The sequence below is a fragment of the Pteronotus mesoamericanus genome, unplaced genomic scaffold (assembly GCF_021234165.1).
Source record: "Pteronotus mesoamericanus isolate MK-2021 breed Mesoamerican mustached bat unplaced genomic scaffold, CSHL_Meso_final contig_78, whole genome shotgun sequence".
Classification (NCBI taxonomy): domain Eukaryota; kingdom Metazoa; phylum Chordata; class Mammalia; order Chiroptera; family Mormoopidae; genus Pteronotus; species Pteronotus mesoamericanus.
The window spans coordinates 16,342,778-16,370,715 of record NW_026555258.1 but is presented as its reverse complement, the minus strand read 5'-3'; the positions used below and the strand labels follow the sequence as shown (position 1 = coordinate 16,370,715).

Genomic DNA, 27,938 nt, shown 5'->3' with positions numbered 1-27,938 from the left:
TAAATTTACAAGTTTGCGTTGGGCCACATTCACAGCCATCCTGGGCTGCGTGTGGCCCACGGGCCACAGGTTGGACTCCTCAGTTAGGGTCTCCACTGAGTGCCTGGGCTTACAGTCATCTGTGTCTACTTTGGCTGGTCAGAATTCCATCTTTTCCAAGTCGTGTGTGACCTCTGTAATCTCCATTCAGCTCTTAGGCCCCCTGTTTTCTGTGATGCTACTGAGTTTGCACAGTTTAACATTCAACTGAAGGGGCTTTCATGAAGATTTCTTCAGCTTCTCTGCACAGGACCCTCCATTCCTGTATTCTTCCCTACAAATTCTTGTGGCCTCAGAAGTCCCCAAACCTGATATACATCTCTTCTACTTCGTAAGATTGTTGCTTTCCCTTTGGGCTCCATTTTTCTGGACCGCTGTTTGGAAACTGCATAGACAGAAAGCTAAGATTATTGTGAGGTAAATGTGGAGGGCCTGTAATATATTTCTCTTCTCTCAAAGATCACAGCCCTACAGCCCTATTTCGTCTGTTGTCCCGTGCCTCAGAGCACTTGCTTTATATATTTTGTCCAGTTTTATAGCTGTTAGGACAGGAAGTCCTTTAGCCATGACTCTGCACAGCTGGAAGTGGAAGCCCCAATGTCTCCTTTATCTTTGTTTTCTCAGAGCTTAGAGTAGTGCTTAGAACTAGATGCTGCTGTTAATTGATTGAGTGCACAGTAACTTTGTCCTGTGACCTGACTGAGGGCACATGGTAGAGCAATACATGGAGCCTATGTCTGTGGTCTCTTGGTCTGGGCCTTTGTACACTGTAATTCATGGGCTTCGTTTTCTTCTGTCTCTGGTCCTGAATGGGGACACAGAGTTCACTCAGCATACCTTTGAGGAAAGGTTTATGTTCTCCAATCAATGACTTCTTTTTCCCTCCTATATGAAAGTGACACCCACACTTGTGATGAAACCACATTTAACCTTTTGGGATTCACTTTGGGGGACTAGGGGGGAAGCACAGGGAAATGACCAGCATTTTTCAGTACTCTCTTCTTAGCTTCCTTCTTCATTTACCAAAGCCACAGAACATTGCTTAGCGCATCTGTCTGATGCAATCAGGGGCTGCTTTCTTGTCTTTTTGAATAATCCTGATGATTAGCCTCGTCCTGCTAGAGCAACTGTTTATTGATTTACATTCTTTCAAGTTGATGCTGAGATACTGTTTTCTGTTTAAGCCATTTCCTAGGAGTGGCTGCAGGGGGAAGTGGGGTTAGAAGATTGTGTCAGATCAGAAATCTGAACCATGGAAGGAAGAAGGTCTCTAAAAGTTGAATTCTATTGCATCAATGGTCGTTTTTTAAAGCTCTCTAAGCCTCTGTTTCTTCACATACCTATTTTTTAGGTCATGTTAAATGAGTTAACAAGGGTAAATATTCCCCTCCCCTCCCCTCCCCTTCCCTTCCCTTCCTTTCTTTCTGTCTTCCTGCCTGCCTTCTTTCCTTCTTCTTCTTCTTTTTTTTCCCAGAGGAGAAAGGAGTAGTATGTTTTATTTACAGCGGTAAAGAGCACTTAAGAAAGAGACTGCTTTGTTCATGTATGATTGACTCATAAAAAACTGCAGAAAAGCATGGTTTTTACAATCAGCCAAACCTTAGTTCAAATCTTGGCTCCCCAGCTTGTGACCTTTGGGACTTGGAAGGGTCACAGCACCTCTTTAAGCCTCAGTTTATGCAGCTGTGAAATGGAGATAACAGATCCTGATCGATAAGATCATTGTGAGAATTGAATAAAAACTGAGTAAATGGAAAGTGGCTGCCCGAGTCTGGTTTGTGGCAGGGGATTGGTTCTCTCTTCCAGTTAGTTCTGGATCAATCCCAAAACAAGCTCTGGGATTAGCTGTTTGGTTGGTCAGGCTTCTTCCTACGTTCTGACTTTCCTTTCTTCTTGCTAGGGACAGTTGGTTTGCAGCAGGGATGGGGGTGACATCTGAACTTATATTTCTACAAAAACATGAATGCTATAAACTTATTTTGCAGATTTTGGTTAGAACCTTCCTCTTTCACTTTCATCAACCTGCTTCCAATCCCTACATAAAGCCTGTTTTAGCTGTGGTCAGGATCCTTGGGGATAGGTAGGATTGAATAAATCCTATAATAATTAATTTCCTATCAGAAATTATTAACAAACATACTCTTCATTTGAAATTTGGGAGACAGATGCTAACAGGAAGGGACTCTATGTTTGGAATTATGTTTAATAGTTTGCTCCACAAACATGTATTAGCATCTACTTGATTCTAGCTCCCAAGAATGAATATGGCATCATCCAAGAAAGGGAAGACAGACCTGCAGACAATGAACCTGAGGTGGGGGTGGGAGTGGGGTTGGGGGGTGGTGTCTGTGGGAGTCCCTGGATGGGTCATTCAGGGAAGGCGCCACAGAGGAAGTGGCAATTGCACCAAGTCTTGACAGACAAATAGGAGTTCACCATGAAGTAGGTGGATGAAAGGTGTTCTCCCTAGAGTGAGAAGTCAGCCAAAGAATGGGAAAAAGCAGTGCCCTGGCCAGTGGTGCAGAGGCCAGTATATACCAACTCTCAGGAGCTGAATGTTAACTTTTCAGGAATTTTGTGAGCCAATCATGAAACATGGCCATGATTAAACATTAAATTATATAAATTTAATTTTCATAAATTCTACTAAAAGAAAGGTAATAAATCCTCAAAATCTAGCACTTTCTAATCATCACTACATTTTACTTTCATCTATTCTCTTGAGATTATTTGTTTCTATTTTGTCTGTGATATGCTACTCGATACTTCCTCCCAACTCCCCATTCAGTGGCAACACATTCATTGGCTGCTTGAAATTGGTAATGGTGGAAGTATTTACACCACAGATACTAGCAAATAGTATAAATCAGAAGTTTATTTGAGAGCTGTTTGCTTTCAAATAAATCAGCATATCCCTGACTATAACAAAGGGGAGGAGACACCTGTTGATGCAGAGGGACTGAAAGGGGCTGAATCAAGAAGGGCTTTGGATGCCAAGGTTAGGAGCTTGGAGTAGCCCTTGAAGGGGATAGGAAGCTACTAGAACATTTTAAAGAAGAACTACAGGGTGTAGCAGAAGTAAGTTTATAGTTGTTCATATGGAAAATAATACAATAATTAATAATGATGCAAGAATAAACTCTGTGTTTTGCATACTCACAACTGTAAACCTACTTTTTCCCACCCTACATTGCACCTAGCTTGTTATATAAGACAGACTGCTGAGCAGTGGATGAGCTGGAGTGGGCTTTACTTGGGGCAGGGAGCCCATTGAGGGAGCTGTAGTAATAAAAAAGAAGAGGTCAGCCTTAGTGAGTGATTTGATGTTGAGGGTAATGGAGAAAGACCAGTTTAAGAGAGCCTCGGGTTCTGCCTTTGGACACTTGGTAGAAGATGGAGATGCCTCTGAAGTGCTGGTGCTCATGAATATATGAACAGGGAAAGTGTTCTAAAGACATGAGAAGGTCCCAATGCCTTTGGGCCTTACTTCTCTGCTCCTGCCTGTATCAAATCCACAAACACTTGGAATTTACTTTTGCTGTGTAGATTCCCAGTGGGACATCTCTGATCCTTTTGCCCATGGACTATACCCTCGACGGAGGCATCATGGGTCTGAGAACATAGTACTGGGATTGATCAGACATGGCTCTTGTTATTCATATGAATCCTTAGGCATGATGGTTTTCTCTCTGAGCCTCAGTTAACTTCTCTGTAAAATGGGCATTGTCCTCCAGGCCCTATTCTCCTCCTCATGGAACTCTTAGAAGGGATACAGGCCAGTAATTTTTCTATGGTGTCAGACTGTGTTTCCTAGTGAAAGGGCAAAAATAGAGAGCTCCCTAGCACAGAGGGAAACAAAGTCTAGTTGGGTGTCATTCCTGAGAAGCAGCAGGGAATGACAAAAGGGATTCTGGATCCCCATGCAGTGGCTGCAGGGCAAATGCTTCCCATCTGAGAGTGTAGAGTGGAGATCTAGGGAGTAATGAGGTGGTTGCCGCCAGACATGCTAGGGGAGTCGAAGGTGCGACTCATTTGATTTGGCTCAGGGACAGCTGGCAGCTGGCCAGTGCTCAGCCATCTTGTTCTTTGTTTCTGAAAGTCCTAGTCATGAGTAGTACTCACTGGGTGAGTCGCACTTGCTATCAGTCGGTAACTGTGTTGTAGTGTCGTAAGTCCAAATGTTAATGAAATCAAAACACTGAATCACCCATATAAAATAGGAGTCCCCCTTGATATTCTTACTTTTACACCCTATTTATTTCTTTGAGATTGCTTTTTACAATGTGTTTTTATTTATTAATTTCTTTATTGTACCCCCTCATTATTTCAACTCAAGAGTGCAGAAGCTTGGGGAGCCCAGTAGCCTTGTCTGTGTCACTCAGCACCCAGCAGGAGCCTAACATGCTGAGGGTGCTTATTAAATATCATTTGAGTGAGTACTGCCCCTGTTTCCACGGAATGGTGAGTGAACTGCTGAGCTCAGTGAAAGTCACAGTGGCTCGGTGAGCAGTAGAGAAAGAGAGCTGTCAAAAGGGAACAGGACTCAACAACCTCGGAGTTTACATCCTGATTCCAGTTACCTTTCTATTTCCCGCACTGTTGAGATGAAAAGTCCCTGTGTGCCAACTGGAGAGGTTTGCAACATAAGGTACATGGGGAATTTTGCTTTCTCTTGGAGAAACCCTCTTCTCTCCCCTCACCCTACCCCCTACATACCTGAAAAAGGGAAGCTCATTTCAAAGTCAAGTATCGAATTATTGAGACCTCTTTCTAAACTGAAAATGGAAGCAGCTTTGCCTCTCAATTCATTCCCCTCTGCTCCTGATTCTCAGAGGAGGAAACTGAGATCTGTAGATGTGAGGCGGTTGGCCGAGGGCTCAGAATTTGCCAGCTGGCAGGTCTGGGCCTGGCACACAGGTCCACTGACACCAGGTCCGCTGTGTTTTCTACAACTCTATCCTGGAGCATTAGTATTATTGAGGATGATGATGATGATTGTTGTTATTATTGTGTGTGTGTGTGTATGTGTGTGTGTGTGTGTGTGTGTGTAGGCAATGTAAATAGAGATGGTCGTCAAAATATCTAACAACCAGTGTGCCTTAGGCATCAGCCAATCAGGGTCATGTTTGCGTAAACAGGACCCCACTCCTGGACATCCTGACTGAATGAATGTTGGCTAGGCGCTGATTGGACACTGGATATTCACTATGGACAACTTGACAAACATCAGGAGAGATGGTTAGTTAGTTCTGTTTCCTTGCTCCAGAGTTCCTAGGGATAGAGAGAGTCCTTTTGAGAATGGATTGAAAAAGTTGTTTTTGGTGAGCTAGATTAGATGAAGAATCATTTTCACCTGCAGAACTGGCACTGTGACTTTTGTCTATAATAGGCCTTTATTAAATTTAGGGCAAATAATTAATTTTTCTTCAAAAGTGTAAAAGAATGTTTTGTTCATATCACTCCTAGGAGTGCATACAAGCTAAATATGAAAATTGCATTAGGAGGACATCAGTACATTCTCAGGCTTCCTATTGGGAGGGAAATTTTTGAGACTGATTATTTGGAGGAGAACCTTATCCTCTTTTCTCTTAACCTATGTCTGATTTTACCTACAGCTACTAGATGGAAAAAAATGGTATTCTATGTGACCAATTTTGACCCACAGAAATGACAGTTTCATAAGGGTTCCAATCTAATAGTGGCTGAGCATCAGTAGTGACTGGAGCTGCTATTCTGGTAGATGGAAAAAGATGGATGGGTCGAAACCCTTTGAATCCTGCTGATTACTGTTTTCGTGCGAGTCACTGAGTGGAGTGTCAGAGAGACTTGGGTCCAAGTTCTGGCTCCATCAAGTACTAACTTGGCTTTCTCTGGCCTCTCTCTTTTTGCGAAGTACAAGTTTAGGCCACTTAACTACAGAGTCTCCTGATTTATAAAAGGAACTTAGTAGATTCTCTTTCTTTCATCTGACCAGTGGCACAACCTGTAGGGTTTCACAGTCAATTTGTTAAAAGATTTATTATAATCTGTGAAAATCAGTTGTAGTCAAGTATGTGGAGAACTAGATGCATTTTTAAAACCCCAAGAAATTACCTAGAAATCTTAACCTGGAAAAAATATAAATGAAAAGATTAACAAAAAATGACTCAATTATTAAAATTCTGTGGCTTTTCATGCCAATTTATTAAGTTACATCTATTAAATACATCACTGCACACAACATTTCATTCACAGAGATTGGAATTGACACAATAGTGCCCAAAGACAGGGCCACATACCAGTGAAGTACATATACAACAACATACAATATGCAGTTTACTTTGGGGTTATGATGTTTTAACATAAAACATAAAATCAGTAAAAGCACATGGGCTTAACACTAGAACCACACAAACACCTACATTTGTTTAATCTCTACACCCCTGGAACAAAAGAGGGGAAAGTTACATATTTTAATGACTTTAAGAATAAAATCATTTGATTAAGTTCAGCTAGTTTATTTACTTGAAACTCTTTGTCTGCTTCCTCCAGAATACCTGCACCACAAGAGTGGAACATGCCTGTCATGTTCCCTCTTGTCTGGGCTCTCCGCCTCTAGGTAAGTGCTGCTGTGTGACTGATGTTCAAAAAAAACTAATTCATGATTGAAATGGAAAGGCTGCTGGGCTTGCTGTCAGGAGATATGAACTCTAGTCTCAACACTGTTACTAGCTGCTGTCTGGCATTGGGATATTTGTATCATCTTTCTGATCCTGGGTTTCATCATCCTTAAAATGATGTAACTTGCAGCAGATAAACTCTACAGAATACATCAGCTCTAAAACGCCATGATGTTCTCTATTGGCCAAGATCTCAGAGTTACTTGGTGTTGGATACTCTCTGAACAAGTGGGAAATGGCATCTACTTCTAGGCTGGAAGCCACTGAACTCTTGGCAAGGCCTCCCAGGTTCTTAATGATCAAAAAGAACACACAGAAGTTAAACAATGGCATAATATAGATTTAGAAAAGACCCCAGATATCATTTGACTCTATCCCTCCTCCTACCTCAGTGAAGAAATGGCTTCTACAAAACCCTTGAGATACACTTTGCTTGAATACCTTCAGGGACTGAGAAATCAAAATATCGGGAATATTCTGGTTTAGTGTAGAAAATTCCTTTGGTTATCAAGCCAGAAATGGGGACTCTGTAACTGTAATTCATTAGTCCTATTTCCTTCCTTCAGGGACACATGGAAGAAGTCTCCTCTTTCCTTTTATATCATCCTTGATAAACTTTGATAAAACTTTTAAAATCTTCCAATTTCTCCTCCAGTTATTAAAATGAATACCATTTGCTAAGAGAAGAGGGTAATTAGATGTGCTTAGTAATATGATTCAAGAAGATAGTATCGTAGCTCTAGATCTGCCATTAACTCCTTGTTTGGCCCGGACAAGTAACTTATGTCTGGGCTGGTATGGTGTTTTCTTCCTAAAATGGGATGATGTAAGGGGTTAGGGGGGCAAAAGTATCTCAGAGCTTGGGAAGTTGCAAATATTGTTGTTGGAGTGGGACAGAGCATTCTCCTTAGGACCAGCTGCCAATATGATGCAATAGCTGTTAATATCCAGGATAGTGATGCACATTAAAAAAAAACTCCACTAAAATGGCAAAACATTTCCAGGACTCTGGGCCCTAGGAAAGCAAGAAATCTTAGGGCAAGAGAGTTCTGCATGTGTTTTGCAAGGTGTGGACTATAAACCACTCTGTCCTGAAGAATTAATCCCCAATGTCACAATCATGGAAACATGACTGGGAGAGGACTTGGAAAATACCTTGCAAGAGAATGTTGGCAATGGGCATTCCTTGTGCACAGTGACCTAGTTGAACTTCTATGACCCAGAGGAGTTATTGACAGAGCACAGAGGTGGAATTTCCTCTTGGGTGATGTAGCTTAGATTGAAATGGAGCCAAGGGCTTTGGCAAGCCCTGTATTGAACTGAACCAGACACTTTTAGGATGTGAAAAATGTACATCACAATGAAATCAGAATTTTTACATTCTACTGTAACTTAGTTAAAAAATTTAGAAATTTTAGTAGCTTAAGCAATTCTATTCCATCAAATAGATCCAAACCATGCTAGGGTCAAAATGCTAGTGACCCCATGCATTTTGATCATGGTTCCTGCATTTGCTTGAGGGACACAGGCTCTTCAACGCACCTCTGGATCATCCACAAAGTTCTAATATTTTCGAGGGTATGACTGGCCAAACTTGAGTCCAGCAGGTAATAACCTCTCTCCACACTTGGCTTAATAATGGATTCTACCATAGAAAACAGAACCTTTGTTTTCTCCCTGTTTATTTATGGAAAACTGTCCTTAGGTAGCTATTTAAAAAATCACTTATGCTAAACACAAATCATTTTGTTAATGGTCATCCTTCATCAAATGGCACCCATTTTCAAAATGAAAAAATATCTATGTGCTTAAAGTTAGCTAAGCTAATTAATTAGTTAATATAGCCAAAATAAACTAAAGGATCTATAGACAATGGAGGTGCTGAGCAGTTAGAATGAACACATCTGAGACTAAAATAATTTTTATTTGTGTCTCCAGGATGAGTAGGTACTCAGTAAATGTTTGTGGAATTGATTTGAATTCATCCTTTTGAGGGACATTGAACCAGGGAAGCACTTGCCTCCTAAATTAACTATTTTCCAAAGTATGTAAGTAAGCATGCCCCTTCTTCCCTCCTGTGCCTTTGAATGCATTTCCCTTACTCCTTTTAGGGGACTACCACATGGTCTTAAAAACCATTCTCCCACTTCATTTTGAAAACTAGGGCACAAATATTTACCCTGGAAATAATGCCTCGGACTTGAGTCCTACTAGACATGTTTGGTTAGGTCTTTCTGAGCAGTAAAAGCTATATTATGGAGTATATAATAAATTCAGCCATGAAAACTTGACCACAATACATTCTTCAATAAACAAGCTTATGATAGAAGCAAAATAAATATGTGGTAGGATATTTTACAAGCCTCAAGTCTTTTAGGATAGTAGGAAATTCCAACTTCTTGTATAAACGTCCCAATCCACCAGATGCCTGGAACAGCGAGCAGGTTTGAAGACCCTGGGCACAAGGGCTCCTTTTTAGTGGAGAAGATGAGCAGGCTACCCTGGCCTCTTCCATTGCAAATCCTTCCCCGCACCCCAGGCTGCTTGGTGTTCTCATGCAGATGCAGACAGAACACTTTATCTTCTTAGTGGGGGTGTTCATTCTGATTATGGAGCCAGTCTAGAGTCATAGATAAAACATTCGTGATCTACCAATAAATATTGTCCCGGGGTTGGTTGAGGAAACATTCTTTTACCAAGCTGGTTTTATAGTTACTGAGAAACCTTTCCTTTCTGCTTTAAGAACAGGGTAATTCCTCCATCTGAGATGCCCTTTCTGCGAATCCATCTGTTGTCCGCCCACCTTCTTTCAGATCTCACTTCCTCCGTGAAGACTCTTCTGAACCAGGTGGAGGTGACCACACCCTTCTCTGTGCTTTCACTGAGCCCTGTGATGACTGTTTTGAGAAGATGAAGGCTTTAGAGCCATAACCTCCCAACTGAGAAACTGGAGATTTTTATTTAATTATAACTCAACAAACATAGATCAAGTACTGCTACACCCATTCTTGTGCTCAGGAGCCCCATCACAGTCAGACACCCAGTCCTGTGCCTCTGTAGAGTCCCGGCAACAAGGGGAAGAGTGATTTCAGTGCCACGTTTGCCTTCAGACCCATCGTGAGGTCTCCCACAATAGGGAGCATTTATAATAGAGTCCGAAGCACTCAAGGTCACTCCCATGTCACACTGACATGCTCTCAGGCTTCACAAAAATGCTTAAAAGTTAACATGTTTCATCCCCATGAATTCATTTGATCCTGGGAAACAAATTGATGGATTCTTGCTTTACAGATAAGTCAACAGAAGCTAAAATAGCAGAAATGCCCCACCCACCTTTGACATACTCATGCAGGAAAATTACGTAGGTTATAGGATATGAACCCATTGATATACAGGAGGGACCTCCTCAATGGTCCAGCCTCTTCTGATTAGCTAATCCCATATTTAAGCCCCTTTGAATATTTTAAGAGAAAAATACTCATATAACACTCTACATATAAAGTTGTAAACCAAAATTTGAAGACAACCTAGGTTAACTTCTCCAGATTTGGTGATTAACAACCATGCACCCCACCCCCACCCCAGAGAGTAAGTCCATGGTCTCTGGGCATCAGTCAGATTTGTTGTATTGCTGGTCTAGTTAGCTGGAAATCTGTGTTCAATTTTCTTGAGTGACCTAATCAGTTGGATATTGTACATAGTCAGGAGTACTCCAGATACCTTATGTAACACTGTCAGGAAGCATTTTTTTTAGCACTTGGAGTTAGTCCTTGGAACATGTTGAGAAATGTTTAACCAGAAGCCATCTAGTGACATCCATATAAGTTTTGAGTTGAGTCTGTTTTGTCCTTCATAGTGTCTTCTGGGTAATAGTAATGCCCAGAACATAATAGATGCTCAAGAAAATTGTGGTGAATAAATGCTATTGTTGTATTTTTGATATGTATGTGAAAGTCACACTTGGTTGTTTTGATGCCTGTGTACACAATAAAGGGAAAGGTAGGTTTTCTCATTTGCCACAGAGAGTATCATGAAAAACAATTTCTTTTTTTGAGAACATTTATGAAACATACCAGCTTTTTTCATTTCTTTAAGGCAAGGCATGAAAGTATACATTTGCAGAATCTGATTAAGGATTTCTCCTTTGAAAGTTTTACACTGTCTTCTAGGGCTTTGGATTTTATTCAAGGCTCCTGAACTGAAGCAGATGCTTCATAATCAAATTGAACAACATCTGAGCCCACTGGTGACAAATGTGTAGTAGGAAATTGTGGAAATGCTTCAAGTAGGTCACCCATTCATTTGATGACCAGTGTTCTAATGTTTAGTAACTCACCACTCTTCCAAGCAACCACGATAATATGTCTGCTTTCTTCTGCCTTTTTCCAGTTAGTATTCTCATCAGCAAGGCATATAAAATGTGAACTCTTGGGCCCTAAGTTGCATAGCTAAACTACAGTCTCTATGGAATGCTCCAAGAAAACCCCAGGCTATAAGTACATATCAATGAAGAAAATTAGGAATTAGGAGGAGAGGACCTGTTTTACACAATGATGCCTTCCTTGCCCCTATAGCAAGAAGGCTCCAAAGAAGGTTTTATCTTCTTTTGTGTAATCCACCAAAGAGATGTCACTGACGTTCACTGTCAGCTTGTCCCCCTCTTGCAAGGAGAACACTGCCCCTAAATAAATGGGTTGGAACCAGTTGCTGCCGATTTCACACACTGTCTTGGTCCCCATGAGGAGCTGGGTAGGCTCCGGGTAGCTGTCTGTTACCTTGGTGATGACCACAACTATGGCATCTGGCTTGTTCAGTCGGCTCCCTTGGCTGATTTCACCACACTTGGATGTGGTACCTCGAAATGTGATCTGGGAGTAAACAAAGTAGTCTCCTGACTCTGGGATCACCAGGAATTTATTGGTGTAGTTCATCCGGTTCTTGGTGAAGGCCAAGCCAAGTTCGTGTTCCCAATCCAGAGCCGAGAACTGACTTTTTAAGGGTTTTGAGGGCGTTTGTCTCACAACTACAAAGACAGAAGAGAGGATTAATTTGCTTGTGCTAGAACCTGTGAACTTTGCAAAGAAGTGTCTCATGTTATTTTTAAACAGTAAAGTGATTGATTAAAACCAACAGCTAACAAGCTACTTGAGGAGGACTGAGTGGAGGACGTGTGCTTGGATGTTTGTTTAGAGAGCAGCATCTTAGGCTAGTGACCTGGGGCAAATTACTTGGTTTCTCTGAGCCTGAGTTTTTTTATCTGACACTTTTAAATTTTTCTTTGAGTCCTGTGGTCCTGGAAAAGAGTGAAGGTTAAGAAATCTCATCACTCTTTTTGTTTGGGAAATCTGGAAAATTGGCTTACTGCAAAAACCCACTCTTGCCTGTAAATGACCTCGGATTGACGAAGCCAGCCTTGTTTGCTATGACATGGCCAGTCAAAAGACCCTCCAAATTCCTTTTTTTTGCCTAACAAATAATTAGCTGAACCTTTTCATTCCCCACTGATTCAACAGAACAAATGCTTGTTAACTGAACTGTGATTAAACTTCTCTCTTTCCCCCAGGTCCCCAAACTTGGGCCCACCCTTAGCCTGAGTCAGTATAAGGTTCTGCTCCTGTCATATCAACCTTTCTTCCCCTGTCCCTCCACCTGTTTTTTTCTAGTTTTGTTTACTCCTCTCTATGAAAGAAAAATGCCTTTAGCCTAACTCTGGAGACACTTGGAGACTTAGGATCAGAGGTTTTGTCTTATTGCAATAGTCCCTTTCCTCCACCACATTCCCACCCAGCAATAATCCTTTAGCATCAAGTCTCTTTCCTTATGAAGTCAGGATTTGTTTTTTATTTGACATCCCTGTATTTAAAAAAAAAAAAAAAAAGGGGGAGGTGATAATATCTGTGGAAAGGATGAAGAGAAATGGTAGGTATAATTCCCTAGCTATTAGGAATATTCTCTAGACGACATTCACTTTTATTAATTTTTTTGTTTCAGACATGCTCTGCTACAAAGACAGGCCATTTTAGAGAGAGTCAAATGTTTTCTGTCACCCCTTTTTAACACTGTGGTCCAAAGCAAGTGAAATACAGATAGTAATTAATTAAAAAAATCCACATGCAGAGATCCAGAATATTTTGGAAATGCTTCACAGGGCCAAAATACGTAAGCTGACAGTAACTGATTGGCGGAGTGGAAGGGACCAGGGCTCTGCATCACCTGGGCTTCATTCCAATCCTGATTCTACAACTCTAGGTTATTAATCAACTATGTAGTTCCTTCTCCTCTCTGAGCCTCAATTTCCGGTCTGTGAACTGGAGATAAAGCTCCTTCCTAGTCTTGTTATGAAGATCAAGTGAATAAAAGAGGCATGTACATTTTCATCACAATGACTGGATACAGCATTACTCAATACATACTTATTTTTTTGCCAAAATAAACTAGCGTCTTTCATTTCGACAGATTAAAAAATAAGCTTATTTCATTTTAAATATTTTTATATGTTTCTACATTTGCATTATTCACACATATACATTATGTAGAACATATGGTTAAATGCTTTCTTGAAGTATATCTATAGCAAAAGAATCAATAGAATTAAGCCACATTTCAAATAAAATAATCTGCAATAAACTAATACTTTTCAGGGAAAATAAAAATATTTTAATTTCCTACAACTACTTTTGAAATCCATAGTAATCATCATTATGTACTGTCAGCCACAGTTTGGGGACTGGTTATGTTTAAAGAAGCATTTAGCAATCTTCACACCTGGTGGTTGACTGGAAACCTGGTTTGTGAATTTTTCTAAAGCATCTTTTCCATTGCTGACTAGACTATGGTTTCTTCTGCAACTATGATACATGCTCAGAATGTGTGTGGCCTCTCCTGACCCCTACACTAAGTGGCATCTGGAGAGCTCTGTTGATTCTTTGCAAAATCTGTGAAAGGCATTTTTATTAGTCATCTATGATAGTGTTTACTCCTTCTTTGTTGGTGATGCAGTAGATTAAAGAAAAATCTCCCACGTGATAGAAAAGCAAAAATTATTTAGTCTCTAGATAAGTTGTTTTAAATTGGTGTGCAATTAGCTCTGTCGACATAGCAGCAAGTAGGAGTTTGGGTAGGAAGTATGTTGTAATGGAAATAGTGCAGTTCTGAGAGTCAAGCTCAACTCTCAGCTCTTCTTAGTTATGCCACTTAGGATAAGTGAATTTAGTTGCCCAAGGTTTCCTTATTTCGCTGGGCTAATATGCAGATTAAATACATCAGAGATGTAAGATGCTGACCCCATTGTCTGATACATGTTAGGAGATCAGTAGCGCCTAGATTCCCTCACCAATTTCAACTCCCCCCCATTCAACAGAAAGAGGGGTGGCATCTTCATACTCAGTTTTTAAGACTTTTCTGCCCAGCCTGTTCAATCTCACCCATTCTTGTAGGTGAGTATGATGGAAGATTGGCATCTCCATGGTCCTAATCCTCATGCAGGACTCCCCACAAACAGGTTCCTCTTGAATAGATATTAAGATAAATGTGTTGGGCCCAAGGATATTCCCCAGTGGGTTGTGATTTTTTAAAAAAATATATTTCAGGAAGGTATGTTTGCTTTTTAACTCTAGTTTTTCCATGGGTTTTTAACATCTTTCTGCATTGTTTTGCCTTTTTGTCTGGAGTCTTAGAGGTATATATACAACTCCAAATATGAGATGCCAGGAATTTCAACACTAGACTTGGGGAGCTGGCCAACTGGTGATATTATGAGGTTGCTCTTAATCTCTTCCCATCAATGCATATTCTTGGGAAATACCTAACTGAATGTAAATGTCCAATAAATTGATTTTGGAAAGGGCATAGATGGATTTGATAAATCGGCAACTTAAGGGATTGTTCATCTTTGACCAGATTCAGAATTACATAAATCTCAGTGTCTGAGGAAAACCATTTCTGAATGACAGAGTGTGTGAATAAAAGTGAGAAACAGTAAACAGAGGAAGAGGGCTGATAGCATCTGAAAGATAATGCCCAAGAGACCTGGGCCTTTGGAAGAAAGAGCTGAAAATCCTTTACTGAGAGGAGGAATCTGTTACTAAGGGTATTCCCTGTTTGAAGCTACTAGAATGAGTTTTTGCAAACATGTTGAAATAAGTCTCAGGCCCATGGCCCATTGTCTCCTGGAAAGCACACCAGGGAGAATTACCTGTCAGGTGTGCTCTTGGCTTATCTCCACCAGCTCCAGGAGGTACATCTGTAAGAAAAGGAGAAAAATCCACTGTATGAGTCAGAGGGTGACTGAAGTGAAAACAACAGACAGCATTTGGGGGAGTTGCATGGTGCCTGAGAGAAATATGCCTCTTTTCCAGCTTGGCCTAGCTTCCTTTTTAGCAAGTTTTTCTTTCTTTCTTTCTCTCTTTCTCTCTTTCTTCTTTCTTTCTACAGGGGAGACTCAGCAGAAAAACACAAATGAATCTTGGCTTTGGGCAAGTTATCTAACCTGTCTCAGGCTTTGTGTTTTCATCTCTAAATGAGTACATTAATCCCTACCATGGATGGAGAGTGTTCAGAATAATTCCGGGCATATGGTGGGTACTCAATAAAGCTCACCTTGCCTCTCCTTTCCTCGTACTGCTTCTGTGGGAGCAAATTGGCCTTTGCCGTCTTCATGGTCCCTTTAACCATATCCATTGAGGCATCAGGACGGACTAACAGAGTGGGGTGGGAACCACTCTGTAACTCCATGACTTTGACAGGTCCCTTTCCCTTTCTGGTCCTGTTTCCCTATCAGTTCTCCAGATGACTAAAGAATTTCCTTTTGTTTTTTCAAGATGATCATATTGAACAGTTGTGTTCTATCTATAGTGATAAAGATGATGTTGATGAAATGAAAAAAAATCATTGTATTCTTTTGATGTAGTAGGCATTGTTCTAATACCTTTATATAAACTCTGGGAGGCAGATACTATCATAACCACTTTTATAGGTGAGTAAAATGAGACAGAGACAGGTGATAGTAGCCCAAAGGCCATCAAGCCACAGGCCCTGCACTTGGCCATGGCACCGTTTTGCCTCCTCAGTGGCTGGAGAGGCCCCTCACTTCTCCTCTGGGTTTGCATCCCTCTGAACCTCCTAAATACCACAACTATTAGATATGTTTCACAAGAAAAGGCATCAAATATGAACATACTTACAAACTCGCTGATGTGAAGGTCCTAATTCCTGTCCTTTTGGAGTCTATGGAGAAAGAAAGATATGGTTCAGACCATCTGTGCTCCTTTAGATGCCAGTATCCACACAGGTGCCCAAAGCATTGGTATGATTAAGATGCTGCTCCTACCCTGCCTGAGTACTTTGAAATGAAGGAAATGGAAATGAGGGTATTTGATTGATGAGAATCTTGCACCCAAGCTCTCTCCTTTCCTCCTCCTGCGCCCTGACCCTTTTCTCTCTTATGCTTGTCTCTGAAGCTCAACTTAAAGGTTCTGTCCTGAGAGCTTTTCCTTTTCTATTCTAGGGCACTCCAACATCTTGTCAATGATTCTCTTAATATTTGAACAAATAATGGCACCTGCTTCATTTTTTTTCCACCATAATTTAAAAATTGTAACTACTTAAAAAATGATACAGAAAAAGAAATAATCACTATGATCTCCTTCCCCTCAACCCCTTCAATTCTTTTTTGCTTTGTTGTAATGTGCAATGACTTTTTCTTCACTGCAATCCTAGTTTGTAAGCCATTTCAGATACCACATGGTAATGGGAGAGTAACTGCTTTGGAGGCAGACAGACCTGAACTTGAATCCTGCTTCCACCATTTATTAACTGTATAATCTTGAGTAAGACACCTTTCTCCTCTGGCCTTTGGTGTCCTTACTGTGAAATGGGAACCATAACATCTCTTGCCCTAGATAACTCCGAGGTTTGAGGTGAGGATCAACTCAGATGAACAAAATGAACTAACAAAATAGAAACTCACAGATACAGAGAACAGAGTGAGAGCTGTCAGAGGGGAGGGCACTTGGAGGGCTGGGAGAAAAAGGTGAAGGGATTAAGCAAAAACAAAAACAAAAACTAAAACTAAAACTAAAACACCACACCTGAAACAAAACTCATGGACACAGCCAACAGTATGGTGATTACCAGGGGAAAAAGTGGGTGGTGGGAGGCAGAAGAGGGTACAGAGGAGAAAAGTGGTGACGGAAGGAGACTTGACTTTGGGTAGTGAATACACAATACAGTATTCAGATGGTGTATTATAGCATTGTACACTTGATGCCATTCCAATAAATTCAATAAAAATTTTAAAAATATATATGAGTTAGTTCAAAGAAGGCATGGAAACTGAGGAAATCACCATTTACATGCCAGAATGGAAAGCTTAGGAGAAAAACTAAGCTCTTGGTTTAGGAATAAAATTGCCATCTTACATTTTACAATGTTTCCAAAGAAGCTTCTCTGATATGATTTTGACTCAACCCCAAGTCTTCTGATTTGGTTCTCGTAATTGCTCAGTCCCCACCAATGGTAATCCTCATGTCACTGTGGACACTTGATCAGTTTTACATCTTAAAACCCGTATGTGTGTGTGTGTACCTGTGAATAAGGAATTGTGTGTCTGTGTGAGTATAGGAGAATACAGCTCCATTGGTGGGAAAGAGTGTGTTTGCACCTGTGTCTACATGTGTTCATGGTGTGGTGTTTTGTGCATGGATGTCTCTACATACATGTGTATGACCATGTGGATGTGGCTGCACCATTTCTGAGCGTAGGTTTGCGAACAGTTCTGTGATAATAGTGATGCTCTTAGAACCCACATGGTCAGGCTCTTTTTACTCCTAAGCCACACGACATGACCTCCCCTGGAAGCCCTCTTGAAGACAAAGATCTTGTCTTTCTTTGATTGACAAACTGACCTCCCAGTCTCTCCAGCTCCCTCTTCTCTGCTTCCTAATTCTTTTAATGGTACCACCACTGCTTACCCTCAGTTACAAGGCCGAAAATTTGCTTTCTTTCTCCACAAACCCAAACTGTCATTTCTGTTTCATGTTGTTTCTCTTTCCTGAATCCACTCCAGGCCTCAGCATACTGCTTGCCTGGATTCTTCCACGGAGTGCGTAACAGGTCCCTCCTGTTTGAACCATTGCATGGCTCTAGCAATGTTTGTTGAAAGTTGGGAGCTTTGCTCAGAAGTCAGAGCCAGAAAAGGCCATTGCATATGCCCATGGGCATGCATGTTTGTGGGGTGCTGGAAGCCTGCTATCATCTGCCTTCTTTTCTCTAATCCATCTCCTAGCCTGCTTTCAGAGGGCTTTTTCTACAGCTTCACTTTACTGAGGCACTTATCTTGGCATTCAAAGTCCCGATTTATATCTCAGTCCCCGAGGTGGGGGAATCTGGGGAAATTACCGTGACCTGAGTCTTATAGGCCCCACAGGTATTAGCCAGGTGATAAAAGGTAATAACCATTTTCAACAAGGCCAACAGCTTGTGCAAGAGTAAAGAGGCCCAACAGTGCATAGGAGCAGGTAAGAAACTACAAGGATTTCTGCTGCCAGATGAACACACAACTATACACTTAGCGTAGGATCATGAGTACAATGGTCTTTGAAAACCAAGACCAAATGATATGACTACGTGTCCAGCATCAATAGCTTTGATGGGCTTGGGAGGTGGAGATGAAGCCTAGAAATGAACTTATTTTGTAGCCTGTCTCCTTACTTGCTTTTGACAGAGCTGATAAAGAATCAGTCCCTTGGCAAGACAGATAACTGAAGGTGGGGTTGTCAGAGAGAATGGGGGAGAGCTTGGTTGCGTCCCCTTGTGTAGGGAATGACACTTACCCTGATGGGTCTTTGACTTATTTATTCTGCTTAGGAATCTTCTTGAACACCGTGATTATTTGTGGTGAAGCAGACACTCAGCTAAGAGTTTGGAACATTCCTTTTGGCTCAGAATCCCCTTGTCATTAGCATGAATTTGGGATGTGAGCACATTTCCCTCTTTGCTCTGCTAGAGTTCTATAACTTGGGCCTCAGAATGCCGCTAATATCTGGAGGCTGTGATAGTGCCAGTTGGCAGGTGTTGAAGAACACAGCGTCATTCCCAGAGTCCCCAAGAAGAACGTCAGCTGGGACTCTTTTTCCAAGGACAACGTCTAAAGCCTTCCATTGCTGTTTCTCTTAATAATGACTTTATAAAGAGAGGAAGATTATTGCAACAGGAAGCAAGAGTGAATGAAGAGAAGATTACAGAGGAGGAAATAGTATTATAGTTTATTTGGGGAAAGTTTTATGCATTTGAGTTGGCGCAATGCCTGCTGTCCAGATGGTTGCTAGCAACACCAGGCCAATAAAAGACCTACTACTGTCATCTAACCCTGACTTATCTCCATGGCTTTTGGATTATTCTAGGGTACCCAGGAAATGGTGGCTCCTGAAGGTCAGTGCAACATTGGCTTCCAAATCTAAATAGACACAGTATTCAAGAGCACCCGAGAAGAATCTGATATTTTTCCCCTTTAAATGCCTTCTCAAACCATTGGCTGAGAACCAGGGTCCTATTTTATTTTCCTTCCTGAACATTTATCACTCCCTGAAGCGATATTACTTCGTATTACTTGTATTTTTTGCTTTTCTCTCTCTAGTAGAATTCAGTCTGCATGCAGGCAAGGACCTGGTCTGTCTGTCTTGCTCACTGCTATATTCCTGGTGCCTCAGTCAGTGCCCGGCACCTCCGCCGGATTATCCCATCAGTAAAACATGCTGATGCGGGCATCAGAAAGACAAGCAGAAGAGAGAGCAGAGGGTGGAATAAGGTTAAGTTTCCATGACTTTAACCAGAGTTTTGCAATCCAAAAAACTAGGAAAGAGAACTTTTTATTTTAGAATGCATGCAAAGTTTTGAGTTTTTGTTTAGGTTTAAAAAATTTATTTATGGAGAGCTGGGCAGCCAAGGTATGGCTTGGGGCATAGCCATGGCTCTAGCAATGTTTGTTGAAAGTTGGGAGCTTTGCTCAGAAGTCAGAGCCAGAAAAGGCCATTGCATATGCCCATGGGCATGCATGTTTGTGGGGTGCTGGAAGCCTGCTATCACCAGCATGTATTAGCCTGAGCAAAGCAAGTGGGGCTTTTTACCCCTGAGTTCCTGTAGGCCATGGAATCTTCATCTGATTTGATTTTCTTGTAGCCGTTGTCCTGCTGCAGCTGGGCATTGTGTGGTCTGTCAGGTGAGACTGCTGGACACTGACTGATGCATGTGTAGACTTTAACAGGTGAACAAAGGGATCCTGGAATCCCAAACTGGAAGCTGCAGCACATGTTTGGGACTCACACCCACAGCTCTCTTGCCTCCCCTTCCTTTGCACGTGCACAGTTTACCTACACAACCTTTGCCCTTTGCCCAGGGCCTGACCTTTTGGAATGAGTTGGGCTTCTCTTCCAGTATTCCAGGACTTCCTGAGGCTACAGGAGGGGCAACTGAGTGCTTGAGTTTTGCAATTCATGAGCACTTTTTATCTCAGCTATCTGTTTGTTTCCTCTAGATGACTCTGAAAAGGGATTATTATGATTGCCCTCCAGCAGAAGAAACAGCTTGAGTGAGATAAAGGGCTCACCCAGGGTGGAGTGGGTAGGGAAATAATGTCTCTTGAGCATCAACTCCACAGCCTTTGCATTTTGGATATCTCCTTGCAGAACACTTAGCACAGTGCTGTGAAGACAGTATATTAGCCTTCCCATTTTATAGACAGGAGTGTAAGGCTTAGGGAGGTCAAGATCCTTGCACATCCCTGCATCCCTCTCTCCATTCAGCAAACACTTAATGAGTTCCTTCTGTGTTCCAGGTATAGCTAGGTGCTCTCAGGGGAGGAAGGAGACTAGCATTTGTTGAGCTCTTACTATGTGACAAGCCCATTTCAGGTGTCATTGCTAAATCCTCCTGACTACCCCAGAGGATGAATAATGTGTTGGCATATACCCAGAGGCAGACTCGCATAGTGTTTAGGAAGAATAGTATGGTAGATTTGAACCTCAATATCACACTCTTAACTATATGACTGGGCTCATGGCTTTGATAAGGGCAAGATGATTTAAGAGGAACAGCCTAGCCAGAGACCCCTCCCAGGTTAACTGTTAATCATTGCTTATCTGTTCCTGTAGCCCGTTTTCACATCCCTTCCCCCGCCTGGGTAGCACATCAATCTCATCAATCTCCCACCTGAATGCTAATCCCTTCCCCCACCTGGGAAGCCCATCCGTTTCGCCCGGAATGCTAGGGCTTATAAACCCCTATCTAACCCCGATTCGGGGCTCAGAATTTGGAGACTGCCTCCTCTGAGCCCGCGCGTGTGAATAAAGGCTTACTCCGTTCCCTGAATCGTGTCTTGAGTCTGGCTTTCCGTAACAGCTTAACTTTTCCAAACCTTAGTTTCATCATCTCTACAATGGAGATAACAGTAGAACTTTTCTCATTGTGAGATTTCAAGGATTGACTGAGATGATGCATTTGGTAGTAACAGCAAATATGTGTCACCTGTGTTTATACCGGATACCACACTAAGGACTTTATGGATGTGATCTCATTGTTCTTCCCAAAACCCTAAATATGAAAAAGCTTAGAATGGAGTCTGGTATTTAATAAATTATAATAAGGTCACAACTGTGATGTGGTGAAGCCATGACTTTCCCTCAGTCTGTGTCACTCTGAAGCCCAAGCTGGCATTACTGTGGGCCCCTCTTCTGGGAGGAGATGAGGGGGCCTCAGGGAAATGTGTGTGTAGGAGGGAATGGGGGTGCAGGGACCAAAGGCCAAGAGCCTTGAAGGGATTTTCAGGAAGGGGTGGAAGTGAGATTGGAGGGAACCAAAGAGAACTTGGGGAGAGTGCATGCAGATGTGTCTAGAAGTAGGACCTGGGAGGGAAGGACTGAAGGAGGACGCTGGTACAACTCTGGGAAGCAATGCCTCGTATGACTTCCCTGACGATTCATGGCGCAGTACTGGTGCCCAGTCTGTGGCACGCTTGGGGCTGAGCCAGTGCGTTGCATTCTGTCATGCCTGGGGCACAGTGTCGGGAGTAGATGGAGGCCTGGCCTATTGACCCCTCCTGAGGACAGAGGAAGCCAAGGACTTAAAGAAGACCCAGGCCATGGTCAAGTGCAGCTGGGTCAAGAATGGGTTAGAGTGTGGGTTGAGGGTGCAAGACCAGGGTAGAGAAAGAGGCATGGAGATAGCTCACAAATACCAGACACCAAGAAAAGCCCTCCAATGACCAAACCTGTTCTCTGTCCTGGCAATGGCAAACTACAAAACAGGTGGAGAAGTTGTTTCCTATGATGTAATTCCTATGAACAGGGAAATTCCCTAATTACCATTTACTAACCCTCCGCCTTCTGCTAGACACTATAAGTAATACTTTGTTTTTAATTATCCCTATTTCATACAGAGAAGCTGAGGCCCTTCAGAAAGGTTAGGTCACATGGCTAAGAAGTGGCTAGATCAGAATTCAAACTGAACTTCTGACCCATTATTTTTCTGATGTGCAAATCTACCTAACATTCTCTGAGAGTTTAAATATCCTAACATATTTTACTGTGTCTATATATGTTTTTTTTGTATAGGTAACATATACATTTTGTACACAAGGGTATATGTTTAAAAATATCCCTGCCTTTCCCTTGTCACCCAGCCACCTGGCTTCTCCACCTGGACAGAGCGGAGTCACCAGTCTCTTTTGCTCTCTTCCTGAGATAGTCTTTGCATTTATAAACCCATTCATATATGTGAATATGTATTATGTTTTCAGAAAACTAAATGTTCCATATTCTATCTCTGTTATGTTCTTTGCTTTTTTCCCCTTAATGACATATCTTAGAGAAATTCTCCATCCTTACATATGGAGATGACAAAACAAACAAACAACAACAACAACAACAAAAACAGTGGCAGGTATCATTTTCTCTTGCTTGGAAGGATCATGATGTATTTCCTTGATACCTTTATTATGGACATGTCCCCTAAAGGCATTTATCCCAAACCTTCTCACATCTAATTTTGATTTCTGCTCTGCAACTTACCTGGGTAATGAGTTTGTCATATTGAATCTTTCCTTATATAACCAACCCCTGAAGGAAGAATCCAGTTTAAAATATATATATATATATATATATATATATATATATATATATATATATTTGTATAAATGTATACAAATGTATATAAATTGTGTGTATGTATATATGTATATATGTGTATACACACACACACACATTTTACACAGTCCTGGTAACTGGATTTAGGTTTTTCTTGCTGCTAATAAAAACCTGGAACATTCCTACAGTTGCTGTTACTTTCCCAATGTCTGATCTGGGGGCATAGCCAGAACAGAGTCAGTCTTGTTTGCTTGTACAATGAAGGCCAAGCGACTATAGAAATAGATTCTAGCTTTGGCTCTGTCCACCTACCCCCAGCCTGCTCTGTGACCCTGAAGTTTGCCTTCGCATCTCTGGTCCTCAGTTTCCTCAGTTGTAAAACAAGAATATAGGACTAGATCAAGGGTCAGCAAACTTCCTGTAAAGGCTACACAGTAAACATTAAATTGAAAGACAATATAGTCACTGTCACAATTACCCAACTCTGCTTTTGTGTCATGAAAACAGCCACAGACAGTGTATAAGTGAATGAGCATGACTGTGTTCCAATAAAACTTTATTTACAAAAATAGGAAGTGGGTGAAATTTGGCTGACTCTGGGACTAAGGGCATATCCATATCTTAGTTCCTATAAATCTGTGAAGAGCTTTCCTCTTCTACTTAGGGGAAGGAAAGGGACAAACACCCACCCAGTGCTTATAGTGCCAGGCACTCACTGGGGACTGTGTAGCACTTGGAATCCTCCTAACAATTCAGTTGGGTAGGTAACATGGGAAAACTGAAACTCTGAGTGGTTATATACTTTGCTTACCCTCTTCCTTTTGAGCCCCTTTAAGCCTCCTGTTCTCAAGCCTCAACGCTTTTTTATGTTGGATTAAAAAAGGTTCTTAGCCTTGTCAACCTCCTGCAGTTGTTCCAAAGGTGGAAAGAGGAAGTCCCTTAGAGCAGTCCCGGCCAAGGGAACAGAAGAACACTTTGGAGTGCTGGGGAACAGAGGGAAGGCAGGGTGGCTGGTGGTCAGTGATGGGGGCAGGGCAGAGGAGGGAGAGTGGTTCAAGCTGAGGCCACAGAGGCAGCACCTCACACAATCCAGTGAAAGTGTTCAAAGAACCATTTTGGCTCCTGGGTGGAGAATCATTCTGTCTTTACAGAATTTCTTGTTTTATGTGAGATGGATCCATTCATTCATCTATAAAAAGGGTGAGTGGAAAGTGCTTTTCATGATTATAAAACTTAGTTGTGAGTGGAGAGAGGGGGTTGGGAGGCAGCATGGAAACCAAAAGAGACCTGGATTTGCCAACTCAGAGACTTGGCTCTGTGATCTTGGCTGCTCACACAGACTCTCGTTTCAAGTTCCTCGTCTGCCAAATGTGACTGCTTACCCCCCTCACTGCATTTCTGGGTTGCTGTAAAAATCTGGTGGGGTCATCTTGGAAGGAGCCCTCTACAAATGTGAAGTATGAGTTAATATCATGTTATTATTATTGTTATTATCGTCATTGGCTTATCTTCTACTGCTGGGCTTGCTCCTCAGGTCTGTGAATTTATTGGAAGGGCTGTGTGACCCTCCTCTTACTTCTCCTTGAGTTAGAGTTGATTGCTTTGAGCCTGGGGCATTAGAAATCCTTTGAAGACCAGGCAGGCCGTTTTTTTCCCTACATGACCTGGGAGCTATCTCTTTGAAATGTGAGCGCAGCCTGACACCATGGAAGAGCACTGAGCAGGAGGTCAGATGGTCTGGTTTGCAGCTTTAGGCTCTATAACCTTAAACGGCTTGTTACCTCCAAAGGCCTGCATTGTCTGATGGGTTTTTATCTGTAACAGGAGTCTGTGGCCTGGACCTCAGGCCACACCGACTTCCTTCCCCCTTCCAGAAGCCCTTCCCTGAACCTCCTCCACCCCCGAGGCTGGGTGAGGAGAACGTCTGGAATTACACACCACATAACATATTTTCTTGTCACACATCAGACTTGAAGTTCCCTAAAGCCAAGGTCAAGTTTTCTTGGTAGTTGTCTGGTATGTGGCTTAGAGCGATAATCCCATCACAGTAAGTGTGTGAGCACAGTTCTCCCCATTGACAAAGCATGCACTGCCCCTGCACATGTGTTATTAGTGCTGTTGAAGTATTGATTTTATATCCTCTTTTGGTAGAAAAGGAAATAGGCTAAAAAATAAAGCCACGTGCCTATTTTCACAAGGCCAGAGGTGACTGAGCTGGGAATCAAAATTAGATTTTTTAAGAGCCATGACATTTCACTGTTAGGTACATACCTACCCAAGCTCTGCTTGGTGACCTGGTTTTCCCTCCTTCAAACCCATTTTCTTTAGACTCCTCAGAGCTGCTAATTGTCTGTTAGCCACTCTGATCCACCCTTCCTGGTCCTCTTGGTACCCTTTGAGGCTGACCTCTGGGCGCACTAGCCAGCTGGGAGGAGAGTGGTCCCAGTGGCCCCGCCCCCTTCCTCCTTCCTCCCTGCTGTTTTGGCAGACAGCTGGTTTTCCTTTACTCAGCCTGCAGCTCCTCCAAACAGGTCCCTTCCTTCCTGTATTAGGTTCGCTTGGGTTTCTCTAACTCTTCTCCCTTCTTTTGCCCCTTCGTGCCAAGGTTTGGTGAGCTGCCTCCCTCTATTGCTCATCCCCAGGATGCTTCCAGCCCTGAAGGTTTCTTTTAAACTGTCCGTATCTCAGCAAATAGGCCCTTCTTTGAACCCATTTTCAGTTCTTTAAACATTCTTCTTCAAACTCTCTCCTTTGAATGGGCTCATTGTTTCTTTGCAGGACCCCAATTGCTGCTTGTGCCCCAGCATCACCCCCATTTCTCTTTGTTTTCCCTCTGACGCACCAAGAAGTTACATCTCCTGGCCAAACCACAGCTCCAAATGTCCTTGCCTGGCCACTCTCCAGGGGGACTGATTTAACTAAAATGAAATGCAGTTTTAACCTCTTCTCTCCTTGAGTACCTTTAGTGGGGCGGGCACTCAGCAACAGTCCTCTAGGGCTTCCTGCTTAGAGACAGCTCCCCTCTCAAACTCTCTTCCTGTCTGGGCAAGTCACTATCCCCCTCTGGATTGGGCGTGGCATTCCATCTAATTGTCCTCTAGATCAACGTAAGTGTTTTCTGGCTTCTGACAACATAGGGCATCTCAGACATCATTTTGGGCAGAGGGAGTGTTTCCTTTCAGAAGGCAGGAGAGCGCAGATTACTGGAGTCGCCCAATTCCTCATCAAGAACAACTGTCTCTTTCTGGCTGAAGATGGACAGAGTCCCAGAGTGTCAACTGGATGCTGCAGTTTGGCTTCCCACGAAGCAGCCTTGGCGATCTTGGGGTCACAGCCTGAGTTCTCATGCCCTGCCGTGCTCCTCCAACATAAACAGCATTTCTGGGTGGCGTGCATATTTCTACATTTTGTGAATGATAGCATGTGGCCTTGGAGGCAGCTGCCTGAATCACACAGTCTGTTTGCCAACCCTGATGAGGTAGTGAGACTTACACACTGGCCTCTCACAGTCTCTGCTCTGAAATTGGCCAACACTGCTTGGAAGCCAGGTTTCCAGTTAAACCGACTAAAAAACCTGTTTATGCCACAGAATGTAATACTTTGGACTGAAATTAAATCAGTCATTAACAGCTTATGCAAGAGCATTTTTAAAAAGGGGTATTACTTGAAAGGCATAGTCTTTAGGCTTTAAGGTTTTTTATGTTCCTAGTTCAGAATTATGTTTTTGACACCTTGACACCTGTATCCCCTCATTGTTCTCCTTAGACCGCACACACACACACACTTTTTAATATATATATATATACACATATATACACATTCTTTATGTATATACACATTTATATGTATATATACACACACATATTTATGTGTGTGTACATTTATTTATTTATTTATTTATTTACTTATTTATTTATTTGGCTAAGTTCCTCCTGACTCCACTTACCCCCACCTCTAGCAAGACATGAATGATAGACAATCTGGCAGGCAGTTCTTTCTGGAACATTGAAAAAGAACTGTTCTAAATGCAAGTAAGGGGGTTGATTAAATACATTATTCTACATAGATATAATACAACCATCTATATCCTCATACTGCTGTAAATTTATTAAGAATAAATTCAATGATAACATTAAGATGCTCAAAATAATCCCATCTTATTAAAAAACATGAAATGATATACCCCAAAATGTTAACATTTTAGAGTGGTTACCTCTATGGGGCTGTGGGTAATGATAATTACCTTCTTTTCCTAATCTGTGCTTTCCAAATTTTTTCAATGGCCATTTGCTAAGGAATTTAATCAGTTTTGTTTTTTGTTTTTTTTAAAGGAAAGGAACTTTTCCCAACTTATCAGTGTACTATGATTATAATTATCTAAAAATATGTGGTTTGGTTCCCATATAAACATAAAAAGGGACAATTCATCCCCTGGAAATATTGAGAACAAACACCAAGTTGGGCCTCTCCGCCCTCAGATTGGCATTTCCTTTGCATGCTGAAGCTAGGAAGGAAAGGAGGGCGATGGATGAGGAGCTCTGTCCAGGGTTGCCTTAGCTTGTAGGTGCCGCAGACGGTCTGCTGATAACCACAGGGCAGCTCCAGGCCTTGCTTACCTGGAACACGCAGGCTTCTCCTTGGGCTCTGAGCTGACCAACGAGCAGGTACGTGGTGAGTCCTGCCAGGATGGGAAGCGACACCAGACAACAGGTGAGAGCACAGCGGGTGCTGCTGCTGCTGGCTGCTAGCCTGGCTCTGGCCTTGGGTCTGCAGCTGTTCTCCTCGGGCAGCATTTCCACACTGGCTGTTTCCTCAAAGCCCAGCTCCAGATCCTCTGCCATTTTCCTGCTGGTCGTGGCGACAGATCTGACTCCTGGGCAGAGAGACCCCCCATTAAATAGAAGACCAGCTCTCACAGACGGTGAATTAATCACTGCCTACTCCTCCCCCTGGCCTCTCCTCCTCTCCCCTCCACAACGCACTGCACCCCGCCCTACTAGGGAATGCGCCGCCTACAACAGAAACTAAGTTTGGTTTAAGAAAAAAAAAAAAAAAAGAAGAAGAAGAAAGCTTCCCAAACAAATTTATGTACAGTGTGCTCATG

General features: G+C 42.2%; 1 protein-coding gene across 1 annotated transcript; it reads right to left on the bottom strand.

The window, feature by feature from the left end:
* Positions 1-11,133: 11,133 nt before the first annotated feature.
* TNFSF15 (TNF superfamily member 15) lies at positions 11,134-27,732 on the bottom strand. Its single transcript, XM_054584909.1, has 4 exons — positions 27,451-27,732; positions 15,881-15,923; positions 14,893-14,940; positions 11,134-11,721 (listed from the first exon to the last, which is right to left on the bottom strand). The coding sequence occupies exons 1-4, from the start codon at positions 27,673-27,675 to the stop codon at positions 11,267-11,269; spliced, it is 771 nt and encodes a 256-aa protein (XP_054440884.1). The 5' UTR covers positions 27,676-27,732; the 3' UTR covers positions 11,134-11,266.
* Between the last annotated feature and the right edge of the window lie 206 nt (positions 27,733-27,938).